Source organism: Phoenix dactylifera, chromosome 7 (genome assembly GCF_051530095.1).
Source record: "Phoenix dactylifera cultivar Ajwa chromosome 7, Ajwa_hap1_PhDact_Kaust_v1.1, whole genome shotgun sequence".
NCBI classification, from domain to species: domain Eukaryota; kingdom Viridiplantae; phylum Streptophyta; class Magnoliopsida; order Arecales; family Arecaceae; genus Phoenix; species Phoenix dactylifera.
Window position 1 is genome coordinate 4,678,774 of NC_143196.1, and position 21,432 is coordinate 4,700,205.

Sequence of the window (21,432 nt, forward strand, 5' to 3'; positions counted from 1 at the left end):
GGATTTGGTCGCGGCTTTTGATGGAGTAAGCAAGTTAGCGAATGGTTTTGGGGTGTTGCAAATCCTGTTGTACTTCTGATTGTCAGCATATCCGTTTAGGGACCGGAACAGGACCAGACGGAGTGCCTAGTATCTAACTTGGTGAACGTCTAATTTTCTTCTAAACTTTTCTTTAAACTAAATTAGATAAAATATATATATATAAGATACGTTTTTGAATTGAGTTCTAAAACCTGACATGAATTCTTGATCATTTTTCTTTTCAAATTCAGTTTTTAAAATTAATGGATTGCTCAATATAATATCAGAGTTCAAATTTGTTGAAAGTTGCGGGTTCGACTCCTCTCCATATTAATTATGCCTTTGATTATCCCAACTATAATCTCCACTCATCTCAGCAAACAGTTAAGCCATGTTTCCTAAACTCACTCTAAGAACTCAGTTAAGCTCGGCACTGTGTAATAAGAAGTAGATGCTATATTTCAATCAAGTCCACCTTAAACACATATAACCTATAACGGCAAGACTAGCCAAAAAATATTCATACCCCAATCCATATTGACTTGGGCCAGTTGAACAGATGTCTTAGATCACATCTTCGATCTGAAAGACTCTTGTGATGTCTAGAAATTTTGAAGGAAAGAGGATAAATCCAGAGCCATTTTTCCCATTATGCTAACTTAGATTTCTACTCATGCTAACTAGAACAGTACGTACATTGAATGGTCTCCAGGTACGATGATGAGTACGTAGGCAGCTCCCTACCGGGGCTAAAAGACAAGGGATCACCATTGCACCATGATTTATCTTATGTTGGAGAATTTTTAAGAAAAAAAAATCTTAGGTTGGAAACATTGATGAGATTTAGACATTTGGGACTAGTGACGTGCTGTTGGACTTAGTATAGTGGTGGTGTTTATGGCTCTATGGTAGGCTAAATCATTTTCTCCTGAGAAATTATGGTTGGCTAACTCATAAGTTGTACAATTTGTACTACAGCATGAGGGCCACTTGCGCCAAGAAGTTTATATTTTGTACTAATGCCTGATAGCATTATTGTCTCAGATGATAACATTTTCACTCTTTTCATGTTCTTAATTACCTATTTTATTCATTTCCTTATGAAAACATCAATTTTTTTTAACTCTTTCAAATGTAGATAAATGCTATGTTATCTCGTGCTCTTTAACCTCTTGGAGAGCAGAAGTGCTCCCTAGCGCCCACACTGGAATTGGATTCCCAATTTTATCTAGCTACGAACTTCGGATAATATTAGGAGTGTTTCAGACATAGAGTCGGGACCGATAGACTTCGTGGCATGTGCTTTGGTGATTTCTAACTTCATGTGGATGTTGATTATGCTTTATTACCATGCAATTTGCATGGCTTTTAGTCTAAAGTTGCGGCGCAGGGAGGGTTTGTTGATGATCCCTTGTTTACTTCTTGTTGATCTAAGGGTTAAACAACCAAATAGCCTTTCACTTTGGTTACTTATAGGAGTAAATAAACCATCACTGCTTGGCTTTCCTCGTTCTATGTGTCAGCTCCTGTGATATTTGTGGCCGTTTTTTCTTCATCACTGCATTTAAATTAAGCTTTCTGCTTCCTTTCTACCCTTGCAAAAGTGATTCCCACTACACAAAGGTGATGTGGTCCTTCAAGACAGGATCATGAATTTATTGCTTATATGGATAGAAAAAGGCCCCCTTTTAGTACTTAGTAAGGAATCAAAATAAAGATTGGGTGGGGAATGACTCGAGCAAAGCAAACTGACGGCCCGCCCAATGAACGTAGTCATGTCTTCGGGCCTTGGTTGAGTTCCCTCAGTAACATCTGTCAGACTATGCATAAAATATAGCCTGTGGGATTTTATCAAATGTTCAACACCCAAAGAACATCATACTAGATTAGAAATCGAAGGACTTGGGTTCAGCGAGGAGAGGTTTGCTGGTAGTGGGCTATTATGACAAAAATCATTATAATGGCGAACGGGTACTAGGTTAAGTGTTCGAAAGTGTTGAAATATTTATAGAAAAAAAAAATTTCTCTATTCCAGCTTATTCAATATATTTCTGTGTTATACATACTCGTGTGCAAACAAAAAAAATATATAATTTTTAAAATTATGCTAACAAAGAGTTTCATGTAAGACTTTCTCCGAACCAAAGAAAAGAAAATCTAAAAAAAGGTTTTCTTAAAAAATAAAGGTTCAATAAGGATATTGTAGTACAAGGATAATAAGGATAATCAGAAACCTATTGGACTATGTTTCTACCCCTATAATTCTCACAATCATTCAACCATGCAGGCAAGTACTTGGCATGGGACAGCAATATGCCTAGTGACAGCGTACAACCACTAGATATATCAAAGATACATACCAATATGACTATATGGTCTTTCTATTCCTAAGAAACAACCTAAAGAGATTAGTTTTTGACTTTGGAAGGGGAAAAATAAGCAAGGTTCAAGAAAGGAGACTCAGACATTGTTCGAAAAATTAAAACAGGAGATTAGAAACTCAAAATTTCAGTCATTTTGGGTGCTGTAATAGTAGGTGCATGCCATCACAGTAGGAAATTAGGGTTCAAACGTTTACCTTAGGCACCATATATATGATCTCCACTAAGACAACATTCGAAGAAAATGCTTTGCGAAAAATGCCTGCCTGCATAATTCTATGCACATGCAATGCATTGGCAGATGATTATTTTTTTTTTTCATAGCAAATGCAAATGGTGAATTCAGTACCTACATAAAGAGACATAGGTTAGCATCATCATCAAAGGTCATTTACTTAAACCTGCACGAAATCCATAAAATCTAATTAGATTCCGAGACAAAGAAATTTCTTAGGACATGTAGCTTTCTATTTAACTAAGATGGTACCTCAAGGTTTCAGCCTTTTCTTCTCAAAAAACTGAGTAATGAAATAGCATGTGAACTCTTGTTTGCCATTCAGTTCAAAACAAATGGCTAATCTAGGGGCAACATTAGAGGCCGAAGTAGCCTTAATGCTGGATTCCATTGTTAACCTAACTCGGCCATGGGTGGTCCCCTAACCCTTTTGTTTGCCAAGAACCTTTCTCCTATGATGATGTGTACCATGGTACCATTTGTCCATACTTTGTTTTGATCATGGTTTGCATATCTCGGTTTTGCTGGGTCCCGGTCCTTCTCATCTCTTTTATCATCAGCACTTGGGGACTCGTGGGGTTGTGCTCATTTCTCAGCACATCAACTTCAAGTTCCAAAAGAGTTTGTTCATGCGAGAGCTGGCAGTTTTTTACTAGGATAAAAGGAAGTTACCACCTCCTTTTAGCAGGCAATGCTTATGTAAGTTCCAAGGATTAGGTGCAACGCCATTTGCCTTGAGCAGCTTTAGTTCTCACGCGTGCCACCAAAATATTTTTATTTGATGCCTACCATAATACTAATGCTGAGGGTTTAGAGAGAATGCACCATATAAATTTGCATGATCCATGGTTGCTTAATTCAAACCAAAAGGAGAGATCCTAGTTTTCTTAGGAGTTATTTTGGTCTAGGAACATGAACACACACAAATACACACCTTTCCACCACTGCCTCGTTTTTGCTGAAAAAAAAAGCTTAAATCACTTGTTTAACTTCATAATCTTTTGAACTAGCTCTTCCTTAAATCTATTTTTCCTTCACTGGATGGTTTTAGTAATTTTCAAATAACCTTTTATTTCTAAAACATGAGTGCATGATATTCCTTTGTCCGCATAGCAAAACATTGAAAGCTGAGAGAGGGTACCATAAGTTAGCCTGGAATCAGTGCTTGCGCAAGGCATAAGCAAGATCCCTTTGTGAAAAATTATCACAAGCAAAATAATTTCATGCTGCGATAATATTGGTGATGCGTATTTCTATTTATAATTGCTCAAATATTTGATTAGAGTAAGAAAACTTGAGGAAGAAGGAGTCTTCTAATCTATGCCTTCATAAAAGTCTTAAAACCAATTGGTATTAGAGACTAAAAAGTAGGCTAGTCTTGGGGTCCTCATCAGATAACTAAAACATTATCGGTTTCCTTCCATCAAAGAAACTACCTTTGGCATAACTACATTTCTTAGGTAGTTACCTATCACCCAAAGTTATCCAACAACTAAACCATATGGGCCACATAGAGATGTGTCCAACACCCTGCACACAGCACCAAATAAAGGGGGTAAAGGAAAAAAAAATTATTTATGAATGCATCAAAGGTTAAATGGTGGATATTAAAGGATTGACCAGCTCCTAGTATTTATGTGCAATGGAATCGATCGCTGGTTTTTAATTCAGTTTTTCCATATATATCTCTGCAAATATGACTTATTATACATATTTTTTTATGAATTATTATTCTTCTTTTTGGTAAGGACTAAGGGGTATGTCCCAAGTTACACTGTCATAGAGACGCAACCCACTGCATTAGCCCAAACAATCTCTTATGATGGCTGAGGAAAATGAGAAGACCAAAACTTGGGTTGCTGAGCCTGAGCAGCAGTGACAGGTAGAATTCAGCAACTTGGTTTCCCTCACGATATATCTGTTGTTTTTTTTTTTTTTTTTGTGCTGAAGCGGGTTCTTCATACAATATATCTGTTCTATTATATAGAATTAACACAATCTGGTGTTTAAGTTGCTTGAGGTGCTCGTGTTGTCAACTCCTCCACATTTCCCTGGAATGAGACGTTTCTTTGTTTTCGTCAACAATATTGCCTCTCCATTTAGAACTCTTTCTCAATCAAGTATAATGCCTTTATATCTAGAATCCTTCTCAATATCTACATCTACAGTTCTTTTCAATACTCACTAATAGTGTCATAGCCTAGTACAGAGCTGAGCTGAAAAAGGTTAATTTTTTTGATGGCGTCCAAACCATTAGTGTGTACGTCTAATGGTCTCTAACGTGTTCAAGGCCTTCTTCGAAATCTTTTGTTGGGAGACAAACACGTGCCTGACTCACCATGAGCGTACGTCTAAGGGTCTCTAACGTGTTCAAGGCTTTCTTGAGATCTTTTGTTGGGAGACAAACATATGCCTAACTCCCCATGGTGAGTTAGGCTTCTCTCATCTTCTAGCCAGAGGTTTCCTTACGAGGAGTTTTTCCCAACTAATGAGGAGCTCGAGGTCATTCACCAGTCAAACCCTACTTTCTATTATATGATGGCCAAGTTATTCTTTTACTTCCAAATTATTGCATATAGGTATGTGCGTGTGTGTGCGTGTGTGTATATAGATTCATTTCTCATCACATCCTACTATTTAGGCTATGTTCATTGCATGTGCCATATTCTAATAATTGTAACCATGATGGATGAACAAGCTTGAAACATTGTCTTAATGCCGAGGAGATACAGATATCTTGTTGAAGCTGTCTTTAGTAATATAGTAAATTATCAAAATACAATGTAATAAATTAAGAAAGAAAAAGTTCACAATAATGTATTGTGTAGTATTATAATGATGTATTTATATCACAAAATCACACATAGTGGTATTATTCATATTTATATTACTATTTTCTATGAAATGTTTTTTTCTTAAAATTCATATTTATTAGAAATTCCTTTCAGGAGCGTTTGTATCACCTTACTTTCATGTCAACTAGAGCGGATGAAAGTGTTACTTCTATAAATAAGCATAGATGATTCTTACTAAATTAAGTGAACAATAATATCATTATCTTTTTATCATTTTATTATTTATTATTTTGATGTTGAAAATTCGAAATCACACATTATGGGACAAGTAACAAGTGTTATAACAGTTATAATACCCAATAATAATAATTTTGGTAGAGGTTGGCTTTAATGGAATATTACCATCATTAAAACCTTGTTCAAGAGTTCCATCACTTTTGGCTAATTCAATATCACTTGCATGGTCTTTAAAATGGTCTGTGAAACCTTAAAATGGGGCAACATTACTCATCTGGCAAACACCAAGTGGAGTGCACCTTTTACAATTGCCATATGGGTTTTGCTCATTGGATTAAGCTACCAAGATAAACAATCTAATCAAGCTCTTGATTTCTCTCTTTATTAGAATTGTTTTGTAGGCACTCTACTGCCTCTTTGAGTGCAACATTCAGTTTCAATAACACCAGTATCTTTGAACGATAATTTCTCATAAATAGTTACTATATTGACCATTATTAATAGTTTTTTACCGTTCTACTCGAGAGGGTGTGCAAGTTATTTGGAAATATTGTACCAATATCTTTAAATAATATGGATGTTTGACGATATCATTGGTGCATGAAAAAGATCCCATGCCTACATCTGTAGAATCCTTTACTTATGCCATTTAAGAAATTGTACAAGTTAAAATTGATCAAGTTTGTTCCTATGTCCTCTTTTTTTTCCACAAAAAAAAAACAAAAACCTCGTATAATTTATGTTTATTATATTTACATCCAATAGTTTGTAAAATCTACAGTTACATTTATTTAAATTCACGACGTTGGTGAAACCATTTATCTCATATGAAAAATCAAAACTATTCTTGAGTGGAGAAGAGGATATGTTATGTCACTTAAGATTATTTTGGTCATTCTAAAAATTTTTTATATAGCATTTGGGTTCACTTAGGGTTAACAAATTGACTAATATTCTATTAAGTTATGAGTTAAAGTATTGAATAAAATAAATCTCAGAAGAATTAATGTAAGTTTTGCAAACTATTGAGTGTAAGTATAATTTATCTCTAACTATTTAAGTTTTATTTATTAAAAAAATTTATTAGTAATTGCATTGCCAAAGAAATAGAGAAGCCCCGATAAAGGTTCCTCTGACAGGAGCTTTCACAGCTTCCATGGGCCCAGACTAGGTGGGATTATGGAAAGCTTCTTGTTACAATCACTACTTGAGGTAGATTTATTTATATATTTTATATTTTCTTACACTTTCCTCATATATGAGCCGGACTTTTTTTTTAATGGGTATACCATATTGTAATCACCACTTATCCCAAAAGCTTAAGTTAATAGAATAAGATAGATTTATTTATATATTTTATATTTTCTTACGCTTCTCCTCCATCTCATCTCCACTCTCAGCCCAGAGCACGCAGCATTCACTACACCTACTGCGCATTAGCTATTTCAGCCACAATTGGGCCTTTGGCATGCAGGAGTTGAACTCCCCTGCACCACTTAATCATACTTCAAGGTTCTTTCCCTGTCAACCCCAGAATTCTCAGCCAAGCGAAGCTCCTCAAGCAGGAGTCAACAGAATACTCAGAGAAGTTGGTGGTTCAAATGGAACAGGTTCGGGGGTTTCATAAACTGCCAGTGCCTGAACCATTTGAGCAATTCCTGCCAAACCAAGATGGCACTTCTCAAGAACAAGAGAATTGAATGAGGGCAATACTTAACACCATCTCCTTACCAAGATTACCTTTATTCTGTCAAAAAACCACATCCCAATAGATTTTGCAAATCTTGCATTACCACATACGGAAAGGAGGCGCAGCATGCCTTTTTTTTTTTTTTTTTGAGGGGATGAGGGATTTTTGAGAGAAGAAAATCGATGTTGGTCGGAAAGGAGAACAACGAATGTTAGAAGAGAGAGGAGCGATCCAGCATTTCTTGTCGCCTTGTTGTTGGAGATCCAAGAGAAACCGTGGGACAAGAAGTAGGATAAATGAACGGGAGACTTACCTAGGTCGGCCACTGCTTGGCCGGATCCGAGAAAATAGGTTGGGAATGGTCGGCCATTGCTCGGCCAGATGCTTTTTAATCTATTAAAAAACCGCACCTCAGCCATCAGGTGAGAGAAAAAAATATCATTGGAGAGAATGAAGCCAAGCAATCCATGATGACGTCAAAAAAAAAAGTTAAGAGGAATGCTAGCTTTTCGGACGGCTTCGACTGGATGAAGTGGTCAACAAATATGGGCGTCAGAACCATTTAAACGGCATGGAATTATCATGCCTGTTATGTGTCATAGAGATTGTGCTTTCCAAATTATTATTGGAATGATTCTTCAAATCTTTATCAAAATTATTCTCAACTAATTTAATAAATATATAGAATTATGGATTGATAAAGATATATTTTGTTGGTGTTGATGCCTAAAAAGCTTTTTCGACATTGCAGTTACATCCCTACTGCTCGATAAAAAAATAAATTTTGCACATTGATTAGGTAGGCTAACTTCCATGCTACCATCCTTTGTTTGTATATTTGAATTACTTCTTTCTCGGACCTTTAATCCCCTCTCCTCTGAGAAAAAAAGAAAAAAAAATAATCTTTCTTGCAATGCCAAGGAAGGAGAAGGAATGTGCCCAAAATACATTTTAAGTTACAAATTGCGCAAAAATATAATGCAGGCCACTTATAATTATAAATGGGCATATATATATATATACACTATGAAGAATTAACATCAACTTTCATCTCAGACACCCATCAATTAGGTTGTACGGTTGACATGCCAGTTCAGCTCAGAAAGTAATATATACGTACATTGTACTTCAATTAACAGTTGGATATTTTTTTTCAGAAACCAATCTTGAGGATTCATTCTAAAGGATAGGGTTGAGTCTAACATATATTGAAAAGATGTGACTAAAGACTTCCAAACCTCATGCTTCTGGAGGTGACAATTGCTTTCACAAACTATGGATCCTCTAATGGTTTCAAAATTGATACTATGAGAATCCATATGGGTGTGTGTTCAATCCCACATCGATTATTTATCGGTTATTCATTGATAGATTTTGAGTACTTATATAAAATTAAAGAACTCAAATAATACCTTCCGATTAGCCATTTAAGGCGAGGTCATAGATTGTTACAAATAATATCAGAACAGACACGACCCATAATCTACGTAAATTAGGGGACATACAGCATGGATCTATTGGCATCGACCACAGGCCGATCGTGGTACTTGTGATTAGATTTGAATATATTTAAACTCTTAGCCTGACAAGGACGCCAATGACTTAAATAGAGAAAGTATGAGAGAATCCGTACGGACGCATGTTTAGTCTTATACAAACACATCCACCACAATGAAACTAAGAAAAAAATAGCTAAAATAAATTGAAACCCAGATAGTACAAAAAGAATCCTGATATATGTTAAAGTCGTACTTCAATCGAATTTCAGAAAGTAGTGAACTACAAAGTTCATCTCGACAAATTTCAGAAAATTCTGTGATCCAGTAAGACATCAAGACATCATATGAAACAGAGAGCTAATCACAAACTAGAACATAAGTTTTAGCATGTAGGAGTAAATCAATCTTAAAAGGAATAATTAGACTCACTCATCAGAAAGAAATGATGGCCAACTTTGAGCCAAAATCATTAGGTATATTAAAGGTAAATCAAATTGCCATGTCACAAAAAAGGAGAGAAGAATTATTTCATTTGTTTCTGACATTATCATCCTGCTTGTAACAACAGTACAAGAGCCAAAGATTGCAAAGATTAACATTATATCATAATGAAAATATAAGGAACAATCTACATCCGATAAAAATAAAAATAATGCAGAGTTAAAGGAGAAACCTAAAATATATGTAACAGAAAATAGTTATATTTAGAGTGAGATAGTGATAGTAGTTATATATCAGGTGGCTTCTTGCCTCCCTTACAATCCAAAAAAACAAAGTGGTTATAGCATAACAATCTATTTCAAGATTCTAACTTAAGAATTGTCCATGGTAGTAGGACATCTACAGACAAGCGAAGGATTTTACCACTGACATTGTTATAGAAGCTATTGTAGAATCTGTTATACTTCAAGGCCTTTTCACCTAATCTAAGTTCACATTTTTCACAATAAATAAAAACATTATATCCATAATAGTTAAGAAGTAACACCATATTATCCTTATGCTTGATCCAAGGCCAACCATCATTGGTCTTTAGATTTCATCCAGTGCCTTCACAAGTATGACCATGATAGTGGCCCTAACAGTAACCCACTGTATCAATTATTTTTCTACACAAAAACTCAAATATGCATATAGGAATATCCATGTTTCGCTGTACTGGATCGTATCACTCCGTAATAAGCAGTTCTATACTGTAGAAGTCTGGTAGCAAACTAATACTTAGTATTGGGAATGTATTTAGCGTTGCTACCACAAACAAACCTATATCATCACTACAGCAGCATGGCAATGGTATAAATACCGAAAATGAAAAAAATACAATTAATAAGAAACAATCCAGGTTTAACTTGAACAAATCAACTTCTGTAAAGAAGCACATCTCATGAGGCTAGAAATCAAAGATGGAAGCCTCCATGTATCAAGAGCAAGAAATTTGTTTTCTGCATCCCGGATTAGATGTGAAATCCGTAACATCAAAGAGAGGAAGAAACACGTCACCCATCAAAGTATTTGATAACGCAAAAACTAGCTTACAAATTTCAATTATCAAACATGATTTACCATATTGAGTGGCTACTTTGTTTAATTAGAGGTCATTAGATGCCTAAATGCTTGGAATGACTATATTGCCCAGGGAACAAGTATGTGATAAGTGCCTAGGCAATGGGGATGCCTTGACACCTAGGCAAAAACTTGTGATAACATTACTTTGAAGTTCATTTTCATAAAAAGGCTTGTCTTGTGATCTTGCAGAAATCTGATTCCCTTGGCATATAATGCATACCATCTCAATTAATTTTGTTGATTGGGTTATTATTCCCTGGTCTTCACACAATGTCATTTCCAAGATTGCTTAATTGATTAGAAATTGCAAGAAAACAACACTTATGCTTTCAAAACGGTCAGATATAAAATTAAAATGAAAATAAACTCTAAGATGATTAATGCATAAGGAAAATCTTCAAACTGCATTACATTGTAAAACAATCAAGACCGACATGCCTTGTCCCTTCTATGGTATTTGCTTTACTCCTCAAGATATGATCCACCCAAATTCTGAAAATTCTGTAATCACCAGTTGGCATCCTAGCTCCAACAGTGCCTGTTTTCACGATCAAGACAACATTGGGCAATAGAGTCCACTGGAATCTTAGAAGGGCTAGTTGGCAAGTTCATTGAACATCATATTGTTCAGTAATAGAATCTTCTTTCCTTTTTTTAACGGACCAACATATCTTCTCTTTCATTGTTCCCTCTGTTTCTGTGCAATGGCTGCAGAAAGATGAAGTAAGATTCTCCTCCTTGCTCTCCACCTTTCTTACCTTTGATTCATAAAGAAAATATTCTGCTATCAACAGGCATGTTTTTTCTCTAAGTTTGCACGTAGAGAGAGACTAGCTCTTGAAATGGTCTTGCCGATAGGGTCAAATGATCTTGGTGAAGCTGCTGAGTATCCACTTTGGCCATGCTAATATTTGAAGTCAGGCATGACTTAGAGAGCAACGGTAAAGAAATCAGGAGGTCATTCAGGAGGTTGAATAAAGTATGTAAGAGAAATAATCTGATCATAGTTACAAGAGCAGATGTATTATTTGGAAGGCTAGAATTCCTTTTTTTGGAAGGAGAAAAAGGGGGGGGGGGGGGGGGGGGGTGTTGGGGGGGTTGAGGAGTACACCATAACCATGAAGAACAAATAACTTATATATCAATGATGTCAAATTCTTAATACCATGAAGAACAAATAACTTATATATCTATGATATCAAATTCTTAAAAGTTACAGTGCGTTTTTGCATCCAGACTGCTCCCAAATGATAAAGCAAAATGCGACAAAAAAAGGCACATGAAAGTTCTCCAGTCTACCATTTGTTGGAGAAAGTTTAAAAGTAAAAATGTGGTTAGCTACTTGCATGTCAAATCACTTTTGACATCATGGAGGTGACACTTCACAAGGATATAATCAAATAAAGCATTCATAAGATGGACTATCAATCTTTTTTTTTTATTAGTAGAACAATAGATTGCATTGATATCACAATAGTTTAGATACACAAGAAAACCGGTGGATAATTCATGACATGAGAAAAAAAAAATGTTAGAAAAGAAGAAAGGAAAACCAAAATGGCAAAAAAGCAAGAGAAGTAGAAAGTTGTCAAACAAGCATCTCTCGCTAAAACAATTACATCTGTTCTTTCAAAAAAAATTATAAATACAACTGCCCTAACAACTGATAATGAGGGAATAATGAGCAATTTAATGGCATTTTTTCTCCTGTTCTTGACAGAAAACAAAACCTGCTTCAAGGAAGGATCGAAACAATGATCCCAAACAACAACATTCTCAAACCTGGTCTTACAGTCTTCAGGTTTTACAAATAGTAGCTATATGATACTAATGCTGTTGCATATGTGACCTTAAATGGAGAGAGGGAGAAGGATGATAAAGAAAGGGAAGAGACGAAAAATGGCTGGCTATAGGTTATCTAGTGTTTTGCAGCTGATTAGATGACTAAGGTTAGTAATTTGTTGTGTAACAGAGCATTCTGTTACAGTAGAAGTTCTAAACACTCATGCTATTTGGAATATCATTTGTTCCGCGAAGTTGTATTAGGCAGCAGTAGAAGGAAGAATTATACATATGATTCGACTTTCACAGAAGAGAAAGAGTGCAATACCTCAGATAGGAACAGAATACTTCAAATCACATGTCACATTAGTCTCCAATATGTATTAGATACTAATACTTGTTGCATATTTCTTGGATACAAGTCTGATACTTATATTAAGTATCTTATTTCTGAAAATTAAAAAGATAACCCAGATACTTCTCAGATGCACTTGATACTTCTTGGTACCTCCAAAAATAAGGGGGAACGGCATGTGTTTTTCTTTCCCTCGTGTTGACCATTTAATATTTAATGGTCAACTTTGGAGTCTATAAAATTAATATTAAAATATGAAGTATAAATTTGAGTCTATGATTTTGAATGATGATCAAATGATGAGCTTGTAAAACTTGATGCTACCATGTAAGTATGGACTACATTATTTTGATAGCATACTAAGATTTTGAGATTCTTTTTTACATACATATATGTGTGGTACATAATAATGCATGCATTATGGTATGGTATAGAATGCACATAAATATTTATTGATATATCCTAGCTGTATCCTATCCCATTTTTTCAAAATTTGCCGTATTGGCAATATTCGTATCATGTCATATCCATAGCGCATGTCTTGTACTGAAAGAATATTCATATCACATGTTTATTTGTATGCTTCCAGATACCCTAGTAAATGAGAAAAATGATCAAGATGAACTTTTAAGGCAGTTGCTTATTTTTGAAGTTGCAACAAAGCCAAGAGCCAAACATATTTGCTCTTAAAGCAAATATTGATAAAACAATCAAAGTCTTTATTTTTTTTTCATTTATCTAATCGATACATGTGGTATAGAGTATTGCCTGCACTTAAGTTGACCGGGTACCCTGCCTGCACTTAGGCTGACCGGATGGCGAACCAGATTATTTATGTGATATCTACTATGAGTACAGAAATAAAGCAAAAGGATGGAAACAGAGGGATTAAAGGAAAGCAAGATTCCGCAATCCAAAGATTCGTGATACTGAAGATCATTTGTTCAAAGGGTTTCAGCTTCCATAAAACCTAGAATCAGGAGATCGGCACTCTGCTAATTCCTTGCACTTTACTCTTCCATCCTTTTCTCTACCCATCAACCCATCCACAAGAGTGACATTAAATGACAGAATGATCAGGATGCAGGCATGCTTGAAGCAGCTAAAAAATGCCAAAGGTGTCCCATTTGATATATTAAATAGATCAAACAAGAAGGTTTTGTTACTTCTTGATGTAACATTGCAACCATCTTTAACTTGGCTGACACAAATAAATTTCTCTAAAGCCAACAAAACACCACAACACTAATAGCGCAAATGAGGACATGCATCCTCATTTCATTCTATCACTTTCAAAAACACAAAAATCATACAACCAATCCTTCATGAATGAAAACAAAAGGCAAACCAAGCAAGCAAGGTGAATTAATAGATTAAATGGCGGATAGAAGGAACGTATAAAAGCAACATCAAGGAACAATCCTGTAAGCCCTCATCTTATCGATCCAAGAAATGAAAGAAGATACCGTGTTTCGGAACCCCAAGAACCCGTGCTCCTTGCTCTTGTTCATGCTGTCCAGATGCACCTCCTCCACGCCTAACACAGCATCAACAAACCACCAGTTCCCCACCTCCTCCAGCCTGGTGGGCGCAAGCGCATGCTCCGCAACCATCTCCTCCCACAGCCCTTCCTTCTCCTTCATCGCATCCACCAGCTTGAACCGCCGCTCCTCTCCCTCGTACCCGACCCACTCCACCCCGAACTCCCGCGCCAGCAACGGCCACAAATGCTTCCACTTGAACAAATCCCCATTGCTACAATTGAATGGCTCATTCTTGGCATACGGATCGATCGCCGCCCAGATATGGTGCTCGGCGATCAGGTCAGCATCGGAGGCATCGCTGAACCCCTCCCAAGCTACCCGGCTTCCCGGCCATTTCAACGGGGCCCCTTCCCGCCGGCAAATTGCGGCATAAGCACAGAGACTCCCCACGAAGTTCATGAGGCTACACGTGGAGAAGCCGAAGATCGTTGTCGGGCGGTGGATCGACCACGTCACGGCCCCCTCCCTCTTGGCCACCTCCTCGAAGAGGATGTCCTCGAGGTCGTAATAAAAGTTGGGGCAGTCAAGCCGTGGGAGATCCTCGCGGAAAGGGGGTTCATGGGCTTTCACCTTGCCTATGGACTCGAACGATCCGAGGTAGTGCTTGCGGCCGGTCTGGAGGCAAATGTGCTGGAGATTTGGGGCGTTGGGGAGGACGGCGGCGAGAACGTTGCGGAGCATGGCCGAATTGACCTCCCGGTTCTCGGCCTCAACGATGCGGTTCACCCACGCGACGTAGAAGACGTGGGTAACGTCGGTGAGGGGAGAGAGCTTCGCGAAGGCGTCGTCGGGGTCGGACACGTCGCACTGGATGTGTTCGACGGCGAGGCCCTCGTTGAGGGAACCGAAAGAGACGGAGCGGGGGCGGCGGGACACGCCATAGACCTTCCAGGGGCCGCCGGGAGTGTCGGAGAGGGGGAGGATCTCGGCGAGGCTGTTGCCGACGATGCCGGTGACGCCGATCACCAGACCGACGCTCTGGAACTTAGGGGCGGTGGCGCCACCGCCGTAGTCTTCATCGATCTTCTTCTTGGCGGCGCCTATGGCTCCGGCCCACCACCAGCTCATGGCTCCGTTTATTATGGGATTAATACTTCTCGGGTGGTAGGAGCGCTGAGACTTATAGGATGGACACGAGGAGAGCGAGGACGGTGTCTGAGAAGAGCAGACGAGAGCAAAGGCCCATCAAGATCTCGTTAAGCGGCGCGGAACGAGGGAGGGAAAGCGTGCGTGTTCGTCTCCTCATCTTAACCCTTCAGGGTGAGAAGGAACGGTGAGTGATTCGCGTTCCGCTAGAACCTAATTGTTTTGTCGTTTTGCTTTATTTCCGTAATAGCTTCTCCTCACGGAAAGACAACGAATATTCAAAGTTTTAGTAACGACTTTCCTATTACAATGGGCCCAGGAAAAATCCTTATTCAATATTATAAAAATAAATTTAGGACTTTTTTGCCATTCATTTTTAAAATATTTTATTATTATTAATAAAAACAGAAGAGAATAAGATGCTCTGTTTTTTTAACATGGCTTTCAAAATTTTAGATATTAAATAATTATTTTAATAATAGTGTTATACTAAAATATAACAGCAATAACAAAAAAAATGAATAGCATTGTTTTTTATTTGTTATTCACTTGGGAAAAATATTACTTTCATATTGCACAATGTCTTCAAGAAAGAAATAAAAATTTGAACTTTAAAAAAAATAACAATATTTATTTATATTATAACGGACCATTATAATGCTAAGTTTATATATATATATATATATATATATATATATATATATATTTCTTAATAAAATATAATAAGTCCAAAAGTATTACAATGATTATTAATTATAATATTATAACAACTGAAACAATATGAGTTATAATGTTCTAATAGACACTTGTAACATTATAACAATTTTTATTTTAAACACTTGATCCTGATGGTGGTGTTGGATATAGAGTGATGACCCCAAGATAAAGGATGATATGGGTAGAGATGACAAGATCACTTGTTTGATTGCACCATGATAATCCTATATGGCAGTCATCATAAGTAATTCGAATATAATTCCTTATCAAACGCACTAAAATCCAATATATAAGCATAGTAGACACTACTGCATCATTAAATATTCAAGTCTAGGGCTTTATCCTAATGGCCACATCGCTTTAATTAAAAACCAAAGACTATGGGCTCAAAATTTGGATGGTGCAACCTCCAGCATATCGACTTTAATATGGTACAGGTATATATCCTTCCCTTTCTCTCTCTCACAGAAAAAAAAAAAAATCAAAAGTATTCGCCCACAGAAATATTTACTAGGATTCTATATAAAGAATGACAAAGAGCAACCTATCAAATTAGGAAGGGGATGAAGATTAGATGAAAACGAAAAAAACAAGGATATTGCATCCACCACATAAAATATATATATTTAAAAATTCAATGTCTACTATCAAGCACTTGCTAGGATGGCATCATCTTTTATCCAAGTGGTGAGAAGGTGAGTATTAAATTCTGGTTGGCATTGACCCTTTAGAGATAAGGTGGATATAGAGTGGTAGGTGAGGATTAGTCCCACCTAATCTATAAAAAAAGTCAATTTTTCATACTATTCTCAAATGTTTCTTCTCTTATACTGCATACGATGCGCAAGCTAAAATTTTTCATAACAACCATCACGAATAAAGGATCATTCATCATAGTATGCAGAAGATCATTTATGAAGAGATTTTGACTATTGAACATTGTTTCTTATATTTTTATGACTTTGATTGTTGAATATTGATGGTATGTTAAGTGGCAGCTTAGCCATGGTGTTTGTACACTGTTAAAATTTTATTGTGATCAATGGATTTTGCAAATATAACTACAATCATTATATTATAAATTATGATTTAATGATATTTGGAAAATATAGGTTGTTGAGCAAATAATATGCAATAGTATATTGTCATTGCTAAAGCTATTGCAAAATGTTGTATAAACATAAAAATGGAATATGTAACGGTTACGAATTGTTGCTTAGAATAGGATATATATAGTGGCAGGAATCTGTTGCTCAAAACTTCAAAAAAACCCACTTCTATACTCAAGAAACCATTGTGCAAAACTTTTCGAAAATGTTGCTTAAACAATATGAAACCTGCGTATGAAAGACTAATGTCTAAACCTACAAATATTGTCCATAAATAGTGGCCTGAAAACTGCTGCCAAAATCTAAGGTCATTTTTGTTGTAGTGTTTCTAAACTATTTTGATATTATATTATTTTATTAATCCTAAAAACGAAAAGGTTCCTAATTAATATCAAATAAGATTTGGATAATATTTGAAAGAAAGGTTCCTATTCCTATCTGTGATGAATCTAATTCAATGTTCAATACATGGCTCCTGCTTCTTCATATTTACTAAGTGCAGTGCGGTATGTGAGGTTCCACTTTTGTTTTATTGAACCATCATTTGGTTTTCAGAAAAGGAATCATATTATCTCTACTGTATATACATTTTATAGGAATGAACTAGAAACCAATGCTTGGGCATAGTATAGACACTATTGCATCATTAAGTATTCAGACATTTTTGTTAACTGGGGCTTTATCTTAATGGCCTCACATCTCTTTGGTTAGAAACCAAAGGCTATGGGCTCAAGTTTTGGATGGTGCAACCTCCAGAATATGGGGTGTATCTCCTTCCCTTTTTCTCTATCACAAAAAAAAAAATCAAATAGTATTCTCCCACAGAAATATTTACTAGGATTCTACATAAAGAATAATAACAAAGAATAACCTATCAAATTAGGAAGGGGAAGAAGATTAGACTAAAAAGAAGAAGAAGAAGAAGATTAGATAAAAATGAAATAACAAAGGATATTGTATCAACCACATAAAATATATAATTTTAAAAATTCAATATCTACCACTGAGCAATTGCTAGAATGGTATCATCTTTTGCCCAAATGGTGACAAGGCGGGTGCTAGCTTCTGTTGGTGTTGGCCCTCAAGGGGTGAGGTGGAAATAGAGTGGAGTCCCACCTAATCTAAAAAAATCCAATATTTCATAATATTCTCTAAGTGTTTCTCCAGCCTCGTAACGCTTGTTTCGCTACTCTTTGATATCAACATACATTTATACACAGCCCACCAATCCAAACGTCCAACTCTGGACTCGAAATAGAAGTGACACCAAACATGCCCTGTAACGGAGTATGGCGAAGGCAACTAAAGTTTTTAGTTTTTTTTATCTCACCACTCATCAACTTACATCACAGGCATCAAAACCCCATAAACTATGCCATTTGAAATATCCAACGAATCAAACAACAAGGTTCACTACCTATGAGTTAGCATCATGAATAACAATAAAAAAAAAAGAGTTTAGCATCACGAATACATCATAACACCAATGACGCAGCCAAGAAGAGCTTTGTACTCATATTCTTCCATTTCCACAGCCACATAATTCATACAACTACCGCATCCATGACTCAGAAGCAGAAGGCAAACCAAGTTCACAGACCACTATATAAAGGACGGTAAAGGGTATGACCGCATGTCGAGGCAGGGGTCATGATAAGGGCATACCTGGCCTACTACATTTGGTTGGATAAAAATGCCCGCATGTTTGAGGATAGGGGATCATCGCCAAGTTTTGTGGTGGGCAGGGCCGCCATGCAACAGAGATCATCATGACTACCTCGTTGTTCACCTCCAGAATGACTAGGGACATTTGGGATACTCACTCTGCTGCTATGACGCCTGATTTTGCCCTCGTCTCTTGGGTACTCCCACCCTCTGGTCATCTCAAAGTGAACTTCGATAGTAGCTAGTCGGCGGACGAAGCACATGGAGGTGAGCTTTATGATTAGAGATCATCTGGGTACGCTGGTTGTAGCTGGAGGGCGACGTACCACAGGCCGGGCCGTCATTGAGGTAGAGTTGCAGGCAACCTGGGAGGGCATGTTATATGCGAGGAGGGTCCTGGAAGCCGATAGGATATTTCTAGAGGAGGACTCCGTCATGGTAGTTGACTGGATACGGGGTGTGGATATAAATGGAGAAGGATACCCACTGCTTTGCAAGATCCGCGGTCTGGCCAAAGAGTCAGGCTCCTTTCAGGTTGTACACGTTTATCGAAAGGTGAATAGTGCGGCAGACTGGGTCGCTTTTTTTGTAGCCCGGCATTCCGATGGAGTGGTTTGGACGAGAGTCGGAGATATTCCTCACTCCTTGTATCATTTTTTTTCTTTTGATTTGGCAAGTTGTATTCATGTGAGAACTATACAAATATCGTTTTTAACTTTAAAAAAAAAGAAAAAGAAAAAAATGAAAAAGAAAAAAAAGAGGATGTGACCAAAGCAATATCAAGGAACAATCTTGTAAGCTCTCATCTTATCGATCCAAGATTTGAAAGAAGATACGGTGTTTCGGAATCCCAAAAACCCGTGCTCTTTGCTCTTGTTCATGCTGTCCAGAAACTCCTCCTCCACGCTGACCACAGCATCGACAAACCACCAGTTGCCAGCGTCCTCCAGCCTCGTCGGTGCTAGCCCGTGCTCCGCCACCATCTCCTCCCACAGCGCTTCTTTCCCCTTCATGGCGTCCACAAGCTTGAATCAAGCCTCCTCCCCCGGTATCCGACCCACTCCACTCCAAACGCCTTCGCCAGCAACGGCCACAAGTGCTTCCACTTGAACACATCCCCGTTGCTGCAATTGAAGGCCTCGTTCTTGGCATACGGATCGACCGCCGCCCAGATCTGCTGCTCGACGATAAGGTCGGCATCGGAGGCATTGCTGAACCCCTCTCAAGCCACCCGGCTCCCTGGCTAGAGGAGAGGAGCCCCCTCTCGCCGGCAAATGGCGGCGTAGACATAGAGAGTCCCCACCAAATTCATAAGGCTGTATGGGGAGAAGCCGAAGATGGTCGTCGGGCGGTGGATCGACCACGTCACGGTGCCTTTCCTCTTCGCCACCTCCTCGAAGAGGATGTCCTCGAGGTCGTAGCAGAAGTTGGGGCAATCCAGCCGCGGGAGATCCTCACGGAAAGGGGGCTCGTGGGCTTTCACCCCCGCCAATTGTTGGTTGGACACACCAGCAATTATAAAACAACAAAGGCAGAATTAAACTCACAAAATAAGTTGCTGTAAATCTGGATTATGTTCAGCAAAACAGGAGAAAATAGTGGAAGAGAGGCAACCCACTATTCAGCCATTACTATTTTTTTTTTTTTTACAGCATATCATGTATCTTCAACTTTTTTTCCACTCATTCTAATCATATTTTGACTCTAGTTAGCAAAAGTAACTATGGTAAACATTAAATAGCATTTAATTAGACAACACATTAACCATAACATTCTCCCCCTTAATGTGTTGGTCTTGAACTCCTAGTGCTTCTCTCAACTGATGGAACTTCTCCTTTGGCAATGCTTTGGTGAAAATATCTGCTACTTGATCCTCTGTCTTGCAAAACTCCAGCTTCACTTCTTCTTCAATGGCATCTCTGATGAAATGATGCTTAATTGCAATATGCCTGGTTCTGCTATGAAAGACATGATTCTTTGCCATTGTTATGGCTGATTTGTTGTCACATAATATTTTAGTGGCTTCCTCTTGCTTCTCACCAATGTCTTCTAAAATTCTTCTCAACCAAATTGCTTGAGATGTGGCGAGTGCAGCTGAAACATATTCAGCTTCTGCTGATGATTGAGCAACTGATTGTTGCTTCCTTGAGGACCAAGAGAACACACCTGATCCAAGTGAAAATGCATAACCGGAGGTGCTCTTCATGTCATTGTTAGATATATGCCCTAGAAGCTAATCTGGCTGACACATTATTAATTCTGGAACATTATTTTGTACTTGACTTTATTATTATTGAATAATAAATGGGCATCTTTTTCATTCATTTTGTTTATGTGTCTATGAATCATCCAAAAAATTAATAAGATGATAATACATATTCTCAAGAGTTAAGAATTTGAGCCATGTATCATTGATGATTAATTTCTAAATGCTCCTGATCAATGGATCATCACGAGGACGGTGATCGATCCGATAAGATCAGTGCACAGATCACTTTTCTTATGGATGGACGAGACTCGAGTTCACAGTGTAGAGACACTGAAGTGATAGTGCAGGTGCTTGTTAGAGAACAAGGGTACTGAGCGTAACCAAGACAAGAAGTCACTTGGATGTCTATCCACTCGTCAGTGACTTGCTTGATGTTGCAGTAGTGTGACTGGTCCTTTGACCTACGGTGATTCGGCTACTCACAGTGAGGTATTGTAGTTTGACTACACATATACATGGTCTCTAGTCATATGGGTCATTA

At 37.6% G+C, this 21,432-nt stretch overlaps 1 protein-coding gene and 1 pseudogene across 1 annotated transcript; both read right to left on the reverse strand.

The window, feature by feature from the left end:
- Nucleotides 1–13,810: 13,810 nt before the first annotated feature.
- LOC103707365 (3-oxo-Delta(4,5)-steroid 5-beta-reductase-like) lies at nt 13,811–15,339 on the reverse strand. The gene has a single exon (XM_008791819.6). It carries the CDS (start codon nt 15,171–15,173, stop codon nt 13,971–13,973), a length of 1,203 nt encoding a protein of 400 aa, XP_008790041.2. The 5' UTR covers nt 15,174–15,339; the 3' UTR covers nt 13,811–13,970.
- A 4,122-nt stretch (nt 15,340–19,461) lies between these two features.
- LOC148702861 (3-oxo-Delta(4,5)-steroid 5-beta-reductase pseudogene) lies at nt 19,462–20,888 on the reverse strand (annotated as a pseudogene).
- Between the last annotated feature and the right edge of the window lie 544 nt (nt 20,889–21,432).

Bases quoted from the DNA above. Each gene is read 5' to 3' on its own strand.
- LOC103707365 (XM_008791819.6), bottom strand. From the start codon at position 15,173: ATGAGCTGGTGGTGGGCCGGAGCCATAGGCGCCGCCAAGAAGAAGATC.